We start from the raw sequence: 19,193 nt of genomic DNA, 5'->3' as shown, positions 1-19,193 counted from the left end.
ATGATATGAAGATGGTCTTCGGGGATATGACCAGAAGATAGTCTATTGTAACATACCGTGATATGAAGATGGTCTGCGGGGATATGACCAGAAGATAGTCTGCGGGGATATGACCAGAAGATAGTCTATTGTAATATAATGATACGACGATAGTCTATTGCTCTTCCTGTAGGATTTCCTTGCCGCTTTCTTGGTTGCGTCCTACTGGCAGCCATGGTCCACGAGGAGCTTTCATAACATATATGGATCTCATTTTTTATCAGGAGAGGAGTATAAGATTATGTGTAGGTAGGTTAATTGGTTGCTAACAAATTGACCCTAGTCTGTCTGTCTCTGTTTGTGTGTTAGGGAATTTAGCTCCAATGGGGCAGGGACTGATGTGAGTTCTCTATACAGCGCTGAGGAATTAGTGGCGCTATATAAATAAATGGTAATAATAAAATGTGTAAGGCATTACATGTGCCATGTAACACTGTGAAGACTTATCAATAAGTTGCTGATAGCACAATATGAACACTCCTCAGGGCGGCTACTAAGAGGACAACAGGAACATTAAAGGAGCTGCAGGAACCTCTATCAGGAACTGGTCGTTCCCTGTATGTGACAATCTCCAGTATTCTGCACATCTATGGGTTAGGGGGATAAGACAGAGGCCATTTCTCACAAAGAAAGAACATTCCAATAAAGACATTTGGTCACCTAAAACCATGTTGAAATATTTATTACGATCTGATGAGACTAAGGTTGAACTTTTTGGCCAAAGACAACAAAGCTCATCACCCAACACCCAAGACACTGACTGAGAGGCATGGTGTCAGCATCCTGCTTTGTGGCTGAGGGAATAATGAATAATAAAGATATTTTGCCACAAAACCTGCTGGCCTCAGTCAGAAAGCTGAAAAGGAGTTTTACCTTCCAACATGATAGCAATTCAAAGCAGACATCCAAGTCAACCAAGAAATGGCTTCAGAAAAGGAAGATCTATGTCATGGAATGGCCCAGTCAGAGCCCAGAGCTCAATCCCATTGACAACCTGTAGAATAACCTGAAGATGGCTGTGAACTCACACTTTGATGGACATACTTATAGAACCGGGTATTTCTAGACTTTTTTAATCCACTAATTGTTGTGTCCCTGTGAGGCATTAGCTATGCTTAAGAGTATTTGTAGGATATAAATGTATAGCAGAATCTGTGTGTAAGTACAGTGTGTATGGCCATACGTCCCATGTCTATTAATACATCTCCAAGTTATGAAGGTGATTTTTTGACTCGTGGCTGTAAAAATAAATCAATGTAGTGAAGGAACCTATCGCCTAATCTATGGGCCATGCACAGGTTGTCAACGGGTTAATAACATTTATTAGACATACATTTTACATGCCCCTGTTTCAGTATGGTCAGACATTATCAGTTTATGGTCGCATAGTAAGTCACTCAGGACGCACTCTTGGTGAAACGCGTGGTTTTGGAATGTAGATGACACGTATACAGGACTTCTGGGGCCTAATTCATTAAGGAACTTAAATTAAGACGTTTCTTATTTCAGTCTCCTGGACAAAACCATGTTACAATGCAAAGGGTGCAAATTAGTATTCTGTTTTGCACATAAGTTAAATACTGACTGTTTTTCCATGTAACACACAAATACTTGATCGCTTATTTGTACACTGACATTTAAAGTTGATATTTTTGTGCTACATGAAAAAACAGTCAGTATTTAACTTATGTGCAAAACAGAATACTAATTTGCACCCTTTGCATTGTAACATGGTTTTGTCCAGGAGACTGAAATAAGAAACGTCTTAATTTAAGTTCCTTAATGAATCAGGCCCCTGGTCTCCAGGTTACACACAACAGGACTGTATTACACGCTTCCCGCTACATGCCGTGTATCCCTTACTCAAATATTAAGTGTGATATTTCTTTTATTGTAAATAATCAACTTATCTTGATACCGGTTTTCTCTCCCTTCATGTTACTTTGGAATCAGCTACTTCTCTTGTAGCACAGCAGGAATTTAGACTGTAAACTATAATGGGGCAGGGACTGATGTGAGCGAGTTCTCTGTACAGCGCTGCGGAATCAGTGGCGCTATATAAATAAATGGTGATGATGATGATGATGAAGGACTGCTATTGGGGATCAGTGTGCTTACTCACAGCCTCTGTCTTGTGTGCTACGAGACCTAACCCAGGAAGGTCACATAGGAAGACGCATCTTACAATAACTGAAGTTAATGGCAATAGAAAAGTATTTGCTTATATTGAAGTATTGGCCCATATGAGGGATTCCTTTTATAGAGGGTGTATATTACATGTATCTGATTGAAGACAATCTGCAAACGGCACCTGCAAGGAAGAGGGGGCCACGGCAGTAGGACCTTGCTTAGTGGACATTAAATTTCACCAACGCATTATTATATTCTGTATGAGAAACCGATTTATAAGCCAAGCACAGGATATGATTTGCTCATAAGTGGTAGCAACAGAAATTGAATTTTTTTTACCAGATCTGGAAATACCAGAATAAATAAGTTCCAGAAGACAGACAGCAAATGGACCAGCAGCAAAAACTCCATTAAATAAAATGTTTTAGTTCTTGTTCCAGACTTTCTAAGACGAGCTCCCTGAACTGGGCTCCGGGGACTCTAGTGACTTTGTCCCTTCAATTGTAGGTTGTTCAACGGCGATGTTCTTGTTGATGTGCGATTTCTGGTGCTTAACCAGTGTTGAACTTCGACTGAATTGTTTTCCACACTCCCCACACGAGTACGGCCTCTCACCGCTGTGCACGCGCATGTGTATGGCGAGGTGCGAGTGCTGGATAAAGCTTTTGCCGCACTCTCTGCAGCTGTACGGCTTCTCTTTGGTGTGGGTTCTAGAGTGAGTCACCAGGTAAGTGCTGCGACTGAAGCGCTTCCCGCACCATACACAGATATACGGCTTCTCGCCTGTGTGGGACCTGACATGGTTGTTGTAATCAGAGACCTGAATAAAACTCTTCCCGCAGTCAGGACAAGAATACGGCTTCTCTCCGGTGTGTATTCTCTGGTGCCGGATAAAGGCTGATTTGCATGGACAGCTCTTGCCACAGTAACTGCAGATGAAGGGTGATCCTTTATGTGATGTCTGGGAGGAGCTGCAGCTAGGCTTGTTGTCAGGGGCATTGTACACAGTATTGGAGTAGGAGCACGGTGTATCTGTCACCTCACATTTGGTGATCTTATCTTTTGCTGAAGTGCAATCAGATACCAAGCCATCTAATGGCACCTCCTTAAAGCTGCCTGGGTCTGCTGACCAGCACCGGCTCTCTGGGTTACGGTTCTCATTTGCTCCATTCTCCTCTTTAGGTGGAGAACAGTAGACCTCTCTTTTGGGAATGTCCACTTCTTTAACTTCATTTGTTGTCATTTTATCCAAAGAGCAGGCGGACACCTCTGTGTCACAGTTGCATGTGCCATCTTCACTCTCTTTATATGGACGCTCTGACTTTTTCTTCAACAAAAACTTCTGATGTGCACAAGATTCAGGATTGTTTCCAGTTTCTCCCTCACAAATTAGATATTTTTCGAGCATGATCCGTATGGGTTTGTGGTTAATTTTCTTCCCCCCTCTGTACCGTTTCCTACAATTACCCACTTGCTGGCAGCATTTTGCTTTCTCGTCAAGCTCAGATTTGACATGTGGGGGTTCAGCTGCAGAAGAAGATTCCTCCAGTTCGTCCTGGTTTGCATGACCCCCCCAAGTGGGTGGATTGTTCTGTGTGAAGTTATAGGTGACATCTTCCTCATTCTTCTTCTTGCACATGTGGAGTGTCTTCCTGCGGTGTGACTTCTTGTGTTTCACCAGGGTGGAGCTGCGGCTGAAGCTGTTGCCACACTCGATGCATATATAAGGCTTCTCGCCGCTGTGAATCCGCAGATGTAACGAGAGGTGAGAGTGTTGGACGAAGCTTTTCCCGCACACATTGCAGGTGTACGGTTTCTCTTTGGTGTGGGTTCTAGAGTGAGTCACCAGGTAAGTACTACGACTGAAGCTCTTTCCGCATTCCGCACAGGTATACGGCTTCTCGCCTGTGTGTGACCTGACATGGTTGTTGTAATCAGACATCTGAATAAAACTCTTCCCACAGTCCGCACACGCATAGGGTTTCTCTCCTGTGTGGATTCTCTGATGCCGTATATAAGCAGAATGACAAGGACACATTTTCCCACATTCTGAGCATATATAGATCTTAGCGTTTGATTTCCTTTTAAAGGTCGATTCCACATTGACAAACGGATATTGGTTCCCAACAACTTCCCCGACAAAACTTGCGTGGAACTGCAACTGGTCATCCATGCAGCTTTTTAGAGCAGTTTCTGTGGCAGGAGGTGTGGCCAGTTCATTGCTCAGACTTTCTGTGGTCTCTCTAGTGGATTTTGTCCCAGGTTTTTCTGCATCAGGTCTGGTACAATTATTTGAGGTCTCAGTTGCAAGACTCCGGAGATGTGCGATTATACTGGTAATGTCGCTAGGGCTCCGGTCCCCCTGATTGACTTTGTCCACGGTGTTGGCTGAAGAAGCCCCCGAGAGATTATGGGAGTTGCACACTCCCCAAGCAGAGTCTGGAGGAAAGCATGAGAGGTCAGTACTCATTAGCGGAATCGAATTAGATATTAAATGGCTGGAGCTCATGGTGCTGCTATCTGAAAGATACAATAATGACACAATTTACAGAATCAAAGAGTAATGGAAGAATTGTCGCATCCTCTGATAGTAACCCTACATCCGGAATAACTATAACCCTCACATCCTGTAACAGTAACCTACACCTGGACCACGTGTAACCCTCACATCCTGTAACAGTAACCTACACCTGGACCACGTGTAACCCTCACATCCTGTAACATTAACCCTACACCTGGACCACGTGTAACCCTCACATCCTGTAACAGTAACCTACACCTGAACCACGTGTAACCCTCACATCGTGTAACATTAATCCTACACCTGGACCACGTGTAACCCTCACATCCTGTAACATTAACCCTACACCTGGACCACGTGTAACCCTCACATCCTGTAACAGTAACCCTACACCTGGACCATGTGTAACCCTCACATCCTGTAACATTAACCCTACACCTGGACCACGTGTAACCCTCACATCCTGTAACATTAACCTACACCTGGACCACGTGTAACCCTCACATCCTGTAACAGTAACCTACACCTGGACCACGTGTAACCCTCACATCCTGTAACATTAACCTACACCTGAACCACGTGTAACCCTCACATCCTGTAACATTAATCCTACACCTGGACCACGTGTAACCCTCACATCCTGTAACATTAACCTACACCTGGACCACGTGTAACCCTCACATCCTGTAACATTAACCTACACCTGGACCACGTGTAACCCACGCATGATGTAACGGTAACCTACACCTGGACAACGTGTAACCCTCACATCCTGTAACAGTAACCTTACACCTGGACCACGTGTGACCCTCACATCCTGTAACATTAACCTACACCTGAACCACGTGTAACCCTCACATCGTGTAACATTAACCCTACACCTGGACCACGTGTAACCCTCACATCCTGTAACATTAACCTACACCTGGACCACGTGTAACCCTCACATCCTGTAACATTAACCTACACCTGGACCACGTGTAACCCACGCATGATGTAACATTAACCTACACCTGGACCACGTGTAACCCACGCATCCTGTAACAGTGACCCTACAGCTACAATAGGCTTCGGTATGCCGATTACTCACCAGATGTTACATTTGTTGCATTCATGCCGCATGTGTGAACATTGCCAGCACTGGGCTCCACTCCCCGTTGTAACATTGGCACAATCTCAGACTGCGCAGCTGGAGTTTCTGTTCCTGAAACAATACAAAAGAGTTAAACATTAAAAAATAAAAATGAATTCTTTAATACATTTGAGAAAAGCTGTGGACACAATCAGAGACAACCTGTGTGGATATATTAAAGCACAGCATTTACACATCATTACAAGTCATCAGGAATAGCACTTCCTGCTATGGCTCGGTTCTACCAAGCAGAATGAAATAAAAATCCACAAGCTGAGATCCATATGTGACCGTGCTTACTCAGGCATAGGTGCAGCAGTCAGACAAGGGTTTGAACAGCAATTAATGCACAACCGCAGTAATATACACCTTTACTGTTGCTGGGCAGAGTTCAGTTACACCCTGTCTCCCCCCACCTTGCATCGTCCTCAATACATCTGGTCCTCCTGTAACATGGTACACCCAGGAATACGCCTGATCTCCGTTTTAGTTAGGAACTAGCTGGAAGGGACTACTTCTCTGCAGACTATTAACTTGTACTAACTCTTTAAGCATATGTAGTTGGATTCCTAGGTAACTAGGGATCCATCGTACAGGGAAAGAATTCTGGATTTACTTCTCACAAATGGAGATGTGGAATGAGATGTGTCTGTAGGCAGCACGGTGGCTCAGTGGTTAGCACTGCTGCCTTACAGCACTGGGGTCAATAGTTTGATTCCCGACCATGGTCTCATCTGCGTGGAGTTTGTATGTTCTCCCCGTGTCTGAGTGGGTTTCCTCCCACTCTCCAAAAACATACTGGTAGGACTCTTTTGGTCTATGTGTGTGTATATTAGGGAATATAGACTGTAAGCTACAATGGGGCAGGGACTGATGTGAGCGAGTTCTCTGTACAGCGCTGCGGAATTAGTGGCGCTATATAAATAGATGATGATGATGATGAGAGAACTTGGGGTTACCTGTGGATCTGGAGGACATGTTTAAAAACTGTTTTTAGAACATATTTTATTCCTGCCTGTGACTGAATCACTTATAAATAGCTTATTTGTGGCTGGATAATATGGAAATAATTTATTGTACAAATCTATTTCAATCAGAGCTGCAGGCACAGATGTATAATTTGAAGTGCACTTATGTTACATTGGGATGTGTTTTGTATACAAGTGTCATTGTTTAGGTTTGTATGGTTGCTAAAGGAAGTCTGTTTGCTGATAGCAAGAAATGTTAAGTAAGTCTTTATGTGAAGTGACAAACACCTGTTTAGCCTGTATACCCAGCATACCCAGCAGGGGGCCACTGCCTGGGTGTCTGGGGTGACTGCATCTCAGATAATGCAAGCATGAAGTTTTAGCACATAACAGAAAAGTGTAAATATTGTTAGCTTTGCATTGCATGTAAATCCATATTTGGGTAAACAAATTGCATCCTGATTCTAAAAATAGCCTGTGAGGTTGTGTCCACATCTGTATAAAAAGCACTGTCTTCTATTGAAAATTGTTCTTCTGATAACATCTGACCTGAGCACTGATACCTTCAATCAGTGTGACTGCAAATAAACATCACTTGCTTCAAAGAACTGCTTGAAAACATCTTCCATGCTGAAAATCCTGTGACCTACAGATTAGACCCAAAATCTAATCCATTCCCGGCTGTTTCTGAGGTTTGGACCCAGCATCCAGTACCACTGCTCTGCCGCTACCCAGCAGCTCTGGCCAGTGTGATAGGCCAGGGGGGATCCATCCACAGCAACCTGATCTATGGGAAGAGGTTAGGAGCACCAGCCCAGGTACACCAGTAACGGGGTACACTAACAGCGTCAGTTACCCAGAAGAAACCCGGCTTTGGATGCCGGTAAGGAGTCCAGTGGTGGCAGCATTTGTAAGCCCCTCCTACTGCGTCAAGAGAGTGCATTAGGGACAACGAAAGGGAACGGTGGCAAAGTAAGCAAAGCCGGTTCCCAGCAACAACAGACAGGGTGTTCTTACTACAATAATCCCAGCGCACATCAACCTTAAATATCTATTAGAATAATGCAGACGACTGCATAGAATAAAAACTGACTTTATTAAGATAAAATATATAAATATGTACTAATCCCCAAGAATATCTAAAATATACACAAATTGTCCTTATGATATAGAGCTTCCAATTTGAATGCATCCGATGTAGTGTCTTGCTAACTCGGGCAAACGATCTATAAAGAATAAAGGCGTGTTACTATATACACGAGCATATGACTACTGGCCCAAATATCTAATATACTAATGTCTACACACCTGTAGCAAGAGGCGGTAGATATCAGCCTCCTCACAATGTATCTAGTGGGTAATCAATGGATGATCATATTCCTCCGTATATATGCTGCCGCACAAGAAGGGGACACTCATTAAGTATCTTGAATACATACACGCGAGAATGTCGAACTTAATTCTGTTTACCTCCAAATGTCCCGGATGGTGTCCTAGATATGTCAGAATCCGTATGGATTGGGACTTTCTCAATGAGAAAGTGGGTTCAACTGCTCCTGATGCTCATAAGTGGTCTCCCACCCAAATATCAACCAGACCCGACCTTGCTTAGCTTACAAGATCAGGCCTGTTGAGGATGGGCTAACTATGGATAATGTACATAAACTGGAACGTATGTGATGAATGATGGGAAGGTTCAGGTGTTCAAAAAATATACTAGGTCAAAATCCACATTTAATCCCTTGGGGGTCAGGGTTTTTAGATTATAAATCCACCTAGCCTCTTCCTTAGAAATAAGTGCAATGTAATCCCCCCTCTCTAAGGTTTCTGTACCTTGCAGATCCCTATGAATTTGAGTAACGATGATTCATGATCATGGTATTTGTGGAAATGGTCAGACACACTATGACTTTCTGATTTGTTCCTAATGTTGCGAAGATGCTCTGCTATTCGTACGTGCAACTTACGTATCGTACGGCCGACATATTGTTGTCCACGTGGACATTCCAACAAATACACCACTCCCATGGTGTCACATGTTATTTTGTCCTTAATCTTGTACGATTCCCCTGTGATGTTGGAGTGAAACTCCATTATGGGTTTGGTTCCATTTTGGTTTGTTAATTTACAGTCTTGGCATCTAGTACAATATTAGAAGCCCGTCCTGTTTTCATTTAGCCAGGTAGCTTGTTGGCTCTGTCTGTGGGGATTCAGCATTTTACAAGCTTAGTATTAAGGGAATCAGACTTTCTGTATATCATTTTGGTTTGTTAGGAAGGATTTCCTTCAAAGTCTCATCCATTAATAGTACACCCCAGTGTTTTTGAATGGTTTTTTTTCTAATTCCCTATGATTCTGACTATATTTGGTAATTTTGTGGATTCAAAGTGGTCATTGGTGTCTTTTGTTGTTTTCAGAGACAAGGAGGGTTTCTCTGTCTATCTTCCTAACCTCCTCATAGGCTTTTTCTATTGTGCTTTTCTCATAGTTTCTTCTCCATGAATTTTTCCTTCAGGATGTTGGATTGTTCATCATAGAGAGAGACTGGTACAATTTCGTCTGATTTTAGTAAATTGACCCTTTGGAATGTTAGTGTGCCATCTAATTAAAGGATTGCTTATAGCTGGGATAAATGAATTGCAATCCACTGGTTTCAAGAATATTTTGGTCTGAATCTGGTTATCTACAATGGAGATGTCTAGATCCAAAAATTCGACCCTTTTCCTCACTAAACTGGGCCGTGAATTTCAAGTTAAGGTTGTTAGTATTAAGTATGTCAAAAATTACAAGAGGGTTTCTCAGGTTCTGGATCCCTGACTGTAGGAGAAGGACCCCCCCGAGCTGACGGAACCACGAACCCACTCAAATGTGAGTGTATCATACAATTTATTGGTTCTTCAAACCATTGGTTGGACACGTTTGGAACCTATATGGACTTTTTTCATCTTTATCAATGTCCACATTTATCAACTCTATATATCACTGGAGCTATTAGAATACGTTTGGATTGATCACATTTAGAATCCATACGGACCTGTTATTGTTTTCTACCTTTGTCAATGACTTTGTCCAACTACTCCATATCATATTGGAATTACTAGAAACATATTTGTTCTGTGACCCATTTGCAATTAATACAAGATATATCATATTGCAGTTGAATATACATACTCTTGCAAGTCGTATAAAATAATATATATATATATATATATATATATATATATATATATATATCTCACACACTCTCACACACCTTTTCCATATTTATGTTTTAAACTGTTCTGGCCAGAACGTGTTTATATTATATTGTTGAATAAAACAACTGATTTTGACATTTACACATTGTTATGCGCCCAGGTACCTAATATACTTTTGTATTTATCATTATTATCTCTCTTACAGGGTGGGGACTCCATCCGAATTTTAAGTCCATTTGTGGCAACATCCCTATACACCAGGAGGCGCGGACTCAGACACAGTGGATTTAAAATAAGAGATAAGATAGATGTATAAAGGGCTGAAACAGGGAATGCTCTAAAGCATTTAACACCAAGTTTAAATCCCAAGGCACTGCCGGAGGAACATATGGAGGCTGTACATGAAGTACCCCCTAAATGAAATGAATCATCAGGCATGAGAGCAAGTCTTCTTTTAAAGAAGACTGAAAAAGAGCCAACACCTGATCCTTAAGTGAACTGTGGCGCAAACCAGCATCCAGCCCATCTTGTACGAACAGAAGCAACCTGGAGAACAAAAAAGAATATATAGGATACCTGTCACTCACCGGACTGTGAGTGCCTCTTCTCCCGTTGTTAGGAACCGTGGCCGCCCGCCATCCTTATGGTCTGCGCATGCGCAGCCTCTATGAACCCTTCAGACCTGTTGCTTTTAGTTAATTGGCTGATCAGGCAACACTCCCTATTTAAAGCACCTGTGGTCATTACCTCGTTGCCTGATCTTGGAGTCTCATTCCCTGTGAGTGTCTGAAGGTGTTCCTGTGTTTCATCGTGTCTTCAGCTCCAGCTAGTTCCTCGCTACTGCACTGCCGTTTTCCTGACCACTTCAACTCTCCTGTGTTCATCGTGTCTTCAGCTCCAGCTGATTCCTCGCTACTGCACTGCCGGTTTCCTGACCACTTCAACTCTCCTGTGTTTCATCGTGTCTTCAGTCCTAGCTGATTCCTGACTACTGCATTGCCGGTTGCCAGACCGCTTCAACTCTCCTATGTTTCTTCATGTCTACTATTCCTGCTGACCTCCGCAGAATCATCATTGATCCACTCGTGTGATGTTCTCTGTCTGTGTGCTTCACAGACACGGATTACCGCTACCACTCTCCTGTGGCCTCTACTCGTGTCGGCGTTCAGCCGCTCAGCTATCCCTGTGTTTCTCTCGTGACAGGCTGCTCAACTGAATCGCGGTATGCTTATCTTTTATTGACTTTACCAGTTTATTGCATATCCGCTTCGACTGTGTTCTGCTCATCTACGGAGTCCTCTATCTCACGAAGTTATAGATGCTATTGACTTTGTCTCATACGACCTGGATCTCAGTAGTGACTTTGTATCTTCAAGCAGCGCTAGTCATTTGCTATTGTATTATATATACCATTGGAATCAAGTTCCTTGTGCTCTCCGTGTTACCTTCGATGTTCCACTCATCTACCCTAGTGCCTATCCTCACCTATATATGCAGTGGTGCAACTTGCTGAACGCAGACCACTGACTCCCTGTTTCCTATTGGCACCAGTTACAAGTTTCCTCACTATAAGCAGTGGTACAACTTGCTATACGCAGACCACTGACTTCCCCGTTACCTACTTGCACCTGGAACCAGTCCCATCACTACAAGCAGTGGTACAACTTGCTGTACGCAGACCACTGACTTCACTACCTCCTATCTATCCCTGGACATTCCTCTCACTATAGCAGTGGTACAACTTGCTGTACGCAGACCACTGACTTTCCTCACGTCTTCACGTCCATCAAGATCCTCGTGTTCATATTGTTTAACCCATAACCTGTTGCTGCTAGTCATAGACTTTCCTCTAGCATCCTCTAACCATCTGCTGATTCTCCTGTTCCGCTAGTCACCCTGCTACCAGAAGATCACTGTGTGCATACACTACTCTGGTAAGACTACATCTGGTGATATCCCGGGCAAAGACTCCTAGTGCCCGTGACAATACCCTTCTTTTGACACCAGGCAACATATGTCCTCCAGACACGATAATATAGTTTAGCCAAACCCAATTTGCGAGCATGGTTTTTACCACCCGCTCAGACAAACCCTTAGCTCGTAGGATCATGGCTTCAACAGCCATGCCGTTAAAGCCAGATGTTCTAAACAGAGATGATAAAACAGTCCTTGACTTAGGTCTGGCAATAGTGGCAGACACCAGGACCGACCCTCACCATGACAAGAATGTCTATGCACCAAGCCCTCCAAGGCTATTTAAGATCTTTCGGAAGCATAGCTACCGGTAGGAATAGGTAAACTAAGCGGAAACACCAAGGAACAGACATGACAGCCAGAGGTTCTCTGGCCCAGGAGCAGAATAGCTAGAGCTTATAGTACAACCAAGATGCCATCAGGTCGACCCCACTTGTCTACCAACTGGCAAAACACCTCTGGCTGGAAAGACCATTCGCTGGGATGCAGAGTCTGTCTGCTGAAAAAATAATCTTCCCAATTTTCTATACCGGGGATAGAACTTGCCACGACAGCCTGAAAGTGAGATTCGGCCCATGAAAAGAACCTGTGTGTCTCTCGCATGGCTAAAGGACTGTTGGTGTCGCCCTGGTGATAGAGGTATGCCACCATGTCCGACTATCTTTACCACCTTTCCCTGCAGCAGTGTTACGCGCTGATCAGAGCACGGAACACTGCTCGCAGTTCCAATACATTGATTAGAAGTTTGGTTTCTTACAGAGTCCAAAGACCTTGAAAAGTGTGTGAAATCAGCCAGCATCCCAAACCCGAAGGCTGGTATCCAGTGTAATAAAGGTCCAATCCCAGATCAAGAATGGACAACCCTTGCAGAGATTGTTCTTCTGCAACCAAACAAGGGACTGACACACTCAAGGAGAAACACGGAACACTTGACCGTACAGATTCAGGTGGGATCTGTTCCACTTGAAAGGAGTTCCAGCTTTAAACTGGGCATAAAACTGAGCAACCTGGACCACCTCGAAAGTCAATACCATCTTGCCCAGAACCCTCATGCAGAAGTGTACAGAGGTCTGACTGATATCTAACAGAGATCTTACCATCCTCTGTAAAGCTTGAATTTTGTTCGGAGACAAAAACACCCGATGTTGTTGGGCGTCAAATAGAATTCCCAAAAAGATAATCTGTTCGGTCAGAGTCAACTTGAACTTCTTGAAGTTGAGGATCAAACCGTAGGACTCTAGAGTCTGAGTCATTACCTAGATATGGGACAGGAGTACAACTGGGGACTCCGCCTTTAGAAGAAGATCGTCCAGGTAAGGGATGATAGCAATTCCACTGGACCGCAACAGCGCTGCCATGATGGCCATGATCTTGGTGAAGAACGACAGAGCTTTGGCCAGACCACAAGGAAGTGTCTGTAAATAGTAATGATCCGACTGAATCACAAACCTGAGGTGCGACGGATGATACTCCCAGATGGGAAAATTAAGATAGGCATCTTTGAGTTCTAGAGCCATCATGAACTTCCTTGTTCCATACTGTGAATCACCGACCGCAAGGACTCCATCTTGAATCTAGGCACCCTGACCTGGGTGTTTAAAGATTTTAGATTCAGAATTGACCTGAATAAACTGTTTTGGAACACCTATTTGTGATTCCTGAACTGGAATATCTCCAGAAGAAATCAGGGATTGGATGGTCCGACGCAGAGCTAGTTGCTTTTGCGGACATGCAGAAGCCCCGTGGAAAAGAACCGCCTGGGATTATACCAGAGGAGAATGATCATGTAACCCTGGTCCATAATTCCCAGAACCCAGACATCTGTGCTAGACTGAAACCACTGATCCCTGAATAGAAGAAGACAGGCACCCACCATGGCAGACTGTAAAGGGGCAGATCATGCCGACAGCTTTTCTGTTGACAATTACCAGACACCGAGCTGACAAGGTCTGACATCCATGTTACAGACCAGCCCTAGGGGTGGACGAGTGACCTCTGGAGGATTGACTGGTGGAGTACTGACCCAGAGACTTACCTGAAGATCAAAAGAACAGGAATTTGAACATCTTCGAGGCCCAAGAAATTCGCAACTCTCCGAATTTGTTCCACCAAAGGAAGCAGTTCAGCAGATGGTCTACCAGTCAACAAACCCTCAGACAGCTTTTCTGACCAGTGTTCTAAAGTTTTGTTAACCCAGCCCAAAGCAAATGTTGCACCCGCGGCTATGAAAATGGACTTAAGGCCGTCCTTAAGAGTTGCTGCATTGGGAAGAGTAATGGTAGTGACATTACCCAGCCTTACAACTGGGAGGAGCATCCCATTTTGTGAGAACCTCAGGGGGAAAAGGATAACAAGAAAGCAGCCGATGGGAAACCTGGAACATACAATCCGGTGTAGACCAAGGCTAACCAAACAAATCGTCCAACTAGGAAGATGATGGGTAAGACAAAAGGAGTCTCTGTCCACCGTGTAAAGAGAGCAGGCTTCACAGTTTCAGGGAATACCGCCTCAGAAATCTACAGTACCTTATCAAATCTTCTACATTCTGACGGTCAGGAAGAACTTCCTCCACAAAAGAAGAATTCTCCAAGTCATAATCAGCCACCACTTTGCCCTCCTTCTGGGAAGTACAGTCAGAATCTGACTCATTTCCCTGCAGGGGCACCACCACCCTCCTGGTTCACAATACGAGGATCGCGTAACGGATTGCAACATCCTCTCTATAGAGGAAGAAAAGGGTCAGGACTGGTAGAAGACTGGAATAGAGGAGAACAATAACCGGTACTGAACTAGTAGGTGCGGAGTCTAACGTACTCCTGGTATTCGCCAGGGACCCCCGCAAGGAGGTTTGGACTTCGCTGCACAGAGCACGCAGGTCGCGGTCCTACTAACCAGTTGCCTGTGTAGTGATAGAAGGGTCAGATGGTCCGGGTCAAGCCAATCGGGGATGCAAGGTACAAAAGGAGAATCCAGAAGGGTAGTCAAACAAGTCAAGGTCGCAGGAACAAAGTGGGGCACGCAGATAGGAGGATGGTCGACAAGCCGGGTCACAACAGGAGAGCGGATGCACAGGAGGATGGTCAGGGAAGCCGGGTCACAACACTCACTAGAATTGCTGGAGACATAAACCTGTTACTCTGGCACCCTAATGGCGCCAGAGCCAGGTTTAAATAGGAGCAGGGATTGGAGGAGGCTGGAGGAGGCAGGGTCAGGCACGCTGTGTGCCGATAATAGCGTCCAGTTGCCTAGCAATGGGACAGACCTGGGCGCATGCGCCCGACGGAGAACAGCTGGGGGCGCGGCACACCTGTTGCTAGGCAACAGGGCGCCCCGAACGAGGCTCAACAGGCGTCAAAAACTAAACCAAACCCTGTACCGAGGGTGCAAGACCATATACCCAGGCCGGGTCTCCAGAATCCACAACCACAGGTCCAGCTGGACACTGGCTTAATGAACCAGGAACAGAATCCACCCCTCTAGCTACAGAGACAGGGGGGGTTTTGAGAAGGACCGCCCACAGACCGCATTAACTGGGCAAGTTCAGCCACAGTATTGGTCAGTGCCCGGGCAGGCTCTGTCATGTCAGAGCCAGAACCCCCTGGCGCACACAGCCTACGATCCCCAGACTGCCCACAATGTGTCCACGCCTGACCGTCCGGACGGCAACTTGGAGTTACAGACAGCACAGGTGAACGTCACCATAGATACAAACTCCAAAACACAGTAAGAAGTACCAACTACATATTAATATAATATAAATAAAATAGTTCTATTACATAAGTATAACTTATATTGAAAATGGCAGAAATAACATTCAACTCAATTGAAAAAAAAACCAAAACTTTTATTAACAATTATTTGAATTACGAAATAGGAATGATAAACATGAAAACTGTGATAAAAGATGACAATTAAAAACCAAAGTACATAATAATAATTTAAAAAAAATCAATAATTCTGAAGTATGCACATATAAGTTGACTATCCAAATGGGATCATGATCAATTTCAGAGTTTTGGTTCATATGAGATTGCTGTATCGAAGTCAACAAATTAAATAAAGTAATTTCAATTTATATCTAGCCAACTTGGTTGTCTTTGTCTGAAAATTATGCGTAGAGCACACTACGGCGTGGGGAAGCATATCCAGCCACAAAACGTGGCAAATAACAAGTTCACACATTCACATGAACATACACATTTGTAATTAGTACACAATTGTAGTTGCAACACATAGTCATTTATGTCGAACTGTAGCAGTATTTATATTTAATATTACAAGTTATATACATGTTAGTGAAATCAAAGGTTCAGGTTGCAGGAAATATGTCATGTTTAGTATAATTTTAATCCCCTATTCATCCGCAGTTGTCCTGTTCATTCGCCGAAGGGATCGCACATTGCATACTCTAGTTAGCGATGTTAGGGAATAAATGTTTAAAATGATACTGCCTGTATAATGTAAATTGACTAGTTGAAACTGGAATCTTGGCGGGAAAATCAGAGTGCATCCCCTGGAGAGCTGACGCCCACCTTTGGATATTTTGGTATGAACTGGCCTATGACCTGCAGTACACTGGACCTTCCTGAAGCCTGGACCAATAGAAGCAAGCCACATCATCTGCATTGTTTTACTGTATTCACTGACTGTATATAAGCAGGGGATCTGGACCTAGTGACCAGTCTACTTGACCACAGCCTTCAGAGCAGAATGACTGTACACTGGATCCAGAGCGCCTGCGATAAGTAACGGCTGTACTTATTTTATTCCGATTTGTTATTCTGCTACTTTTGGCTATTAAATCACTTTGTGCTTTGGAACCACATATCGGCAATCGACAATCGTTATTGGATAGCAACTAGACGTGCATAACAATTTGGGGGCTTGCGGCGAAAGTTACACTACCGGACGATACGCAAGGCCTACGGATTTCGGTTCCTCGTTTTTGCATTATCTAAGGAGCACTAACTTGAATCTAGGGACAAGAGAGAAAACGGTTTCTTTTTATTGTCGTTTTTTGCGTTTTTAAAATATCGCATTGCATAGCGTATGTGTACTTCCGGTATTGTGGCCACGTGTTTAGACAATCGTTTTGATAGTTTGTTATACATGCATAGTATAATCACTTGTTAAAGCCTCTGAAACGTTATTACTATTGTTGGGAAGTTGATTTTCTGCGCAGAAAAGGTGTATATTGTGTGATTTTGTGACTTAGATACACCAAGGTTTGATTTATTATTAAATAGAGTGTCAGTTGCTGTCTGACGAGGCAGGTTGCCCAACTTGTGAACGGTATACGAGGCAGGTTTACTGGTGGCGAAAACAAAGGAAGTTTTCGCAAGCGCGCCCAATAGTAATCGCAACGTTTACTGATAATTAGTATTTTTAAGCGGTGCGATCAGACCGCACGGTAAGGCTGTGATTGTGACTTGGGAGAGCAGCTGGAGGAATTATATTGGCAAGGTTGGTCGATTGATTTAACCAGTGCTACCAGTGATAATAGACTCAACAGATTTGTTAAAGACACAGGGTATCAAGGAACTGATAGCCCTGTGGTTCACATTGATATTTCTGAGTTAGGGATTCCTCGTTTGGTACGAGAAGAAGTGAGTGGACGCAGTTTGAGCAATTCGTCCACGGCCATTAAAGATCTCTAGCAGTAGATTGCGTGTGGCAGAGTGTTGAAAGTATTTGCTGGAGAGATAGGGTATCGAGGAGCTGATAGCCATGTGGTCTGCATAGATATTGATATTGTTCAACATGGGTGCTAAGCATACGCTAGAGATGGTCGATGTACTGCCTAAAGAAGGGCCGATTGGTTCGGCGAGATTTCTTATGTATAAAATATATGGTGCATACGCAACGGCGTATTGCGACAAATGGGTCAAGATGACCAAAGATTGTGTTAGGCCTTTCCCAACGATAGGTAGTTTCAATTCAGAGGTACTGAATAACGTTAGAGAAAAGGTGTGGTTGATTAAATCAACAAAAGTGAGAACTAAACATAATAACTGTTTAAAATTGTGGCAGCTGGAAGGGTACACGTGGCAAAGCAGCGCGTGCACAGCGGAAGTAGGTGTGGCGAAAAGCATGTGCACAGCGGAAGTAGCCACTGAGAAGCGTGGAGAACTTAGCCCAAGCACGCCCCCGCCGCCATATGTGGTTGGGGGTATAAGTACGGCCGTTATTAAAAATGATAAAAATGAAATGAGCAAATTATATCCTGTTCTAATTCAACTTAAAAATGTATCTGAGGAAGACGATGAACCCACTGTAATTTCAGCCATTGCCAATGCTATTAACATGTTAGAAGTTCCATGCAAATGTGGAATGGGAGCGGTCCCACCAGCAGGGGCAGCGGCTGAGATAGGTGAGAGTAGTGGGGTAACCACTAGGAGAGAGAACATCCAGGGTACTGAAACAGCAGTTTCTGTGATTAATTTTGAATGTAGTGAGCAGTTGGTGCTTATCCTGTCCGCACTATAGCAGTTCCTAATGGGAAAGCGGATAAGGATGGTATAGTTCCCATCAGGAATGTAGCAATGCATTGTCCTTGGACCAGATCTGAACTACATTCTATTATGACTGATTTCCCAGATCCTAGAAAAGAGTTGGCCAGATGTCAGAAATTCATTAAAGACTTAGGAAATGCGCAGGAGCCAACCAATAAAGATTGGCGCGTGGTGTTAAGGGCCGTCATTCCAATACAGATATACAAAAGTTTATTAAGGATTGTATATTGGAGGAGGACAAAACCTTAACAGACGAGAATAACCAAGAAAATATTACTAGAATTACCTCACAACTGGCCAACTATTTTCCTGTAGTAGTGAATTGGAGTAAAATTTTCACTATCAAACAAAAGTATAGTGAAACTGCAACGGATTACTTTGCTAGGGCTCTGTCAACAATGACACGGCTCACTGGGATATCCGACATATGAGAGGATCCACATCACAGGGAAGTGGCTGTAACGGTATTAATGGATGGTCTCAGAGAAAATTTAAAGACAAGAGTACAAACCTCATTACCTAATTGGAGGGGCAACACAGTAGATTCCCTTAGGGAGTCTGATGTGGAACATGACAAAAATATTTTTAGGAAGAAAGAAGAGAAGAGTGATAGGTTAATGACGGTAAGTATACAAGCTTTAGAGGGAAGACCCACACGACCACCAGCCTACAACTCACATAACAGGAGACATAGAGTAGTGAAGTGTTACAACTGCAATG

At 43.7% G+C, this 19,193-nt stretch overlaps 1 protein-coding gene across 2 annotated transcripts in view; it reads right to left on the bottom strand.

The window, feature by feature from the left end:
* Positions 1-1,756: 1,756 nt before the first annotated feature.
* The window catches only part of LOC142159400 (uncharacterized), a 29,914-nt gene continuing 12,477 nt past the window's right edge, over positions 1,757-19,193 (bottom strand). Inside the window, exons 3-4 of one of the 2 annotated variants that reach the window (XM_075214270.1) lie at positions 5,781-5,894; positions 1,757-4,689 (exon numbers count right to left, since the gene is read on the bottom strand). In XM_075214270.1, coding sequence (XP_075070371.1) covers positions 2,615-4,689; positions 5,781-5,894 — 2,189 coding nt within the window. In that variant the 3' untranslated portion in view covers positions 1,757-2,614. The remainder of the gene's footprint in view (positions 4,690-5,780; positions 5,895-19,193) is intronic. The other variant, XM_075214271.1, reaches the window with a different exon arrangement.

This window comes from Mixophyes fleayi, chromosome 5 (assembly GCF_038048845.1).
Source record: "Mixophyes fleayi isolate aMixFle1 chromosome 5, aMixFle1.hap1, whole genome shotgun sequence".
Classification (NCBI taxonomy): Eukaryota; Metazoa; Chordata; class Amphibia; order Anura; family Limnodynastidae; genus Mixophyes; species Mixophyes fleayi.
Note: the sequence above shows the minus strand (reverse complement) of the source record. Positions and strands in the feature narration are given on the sequence as shown.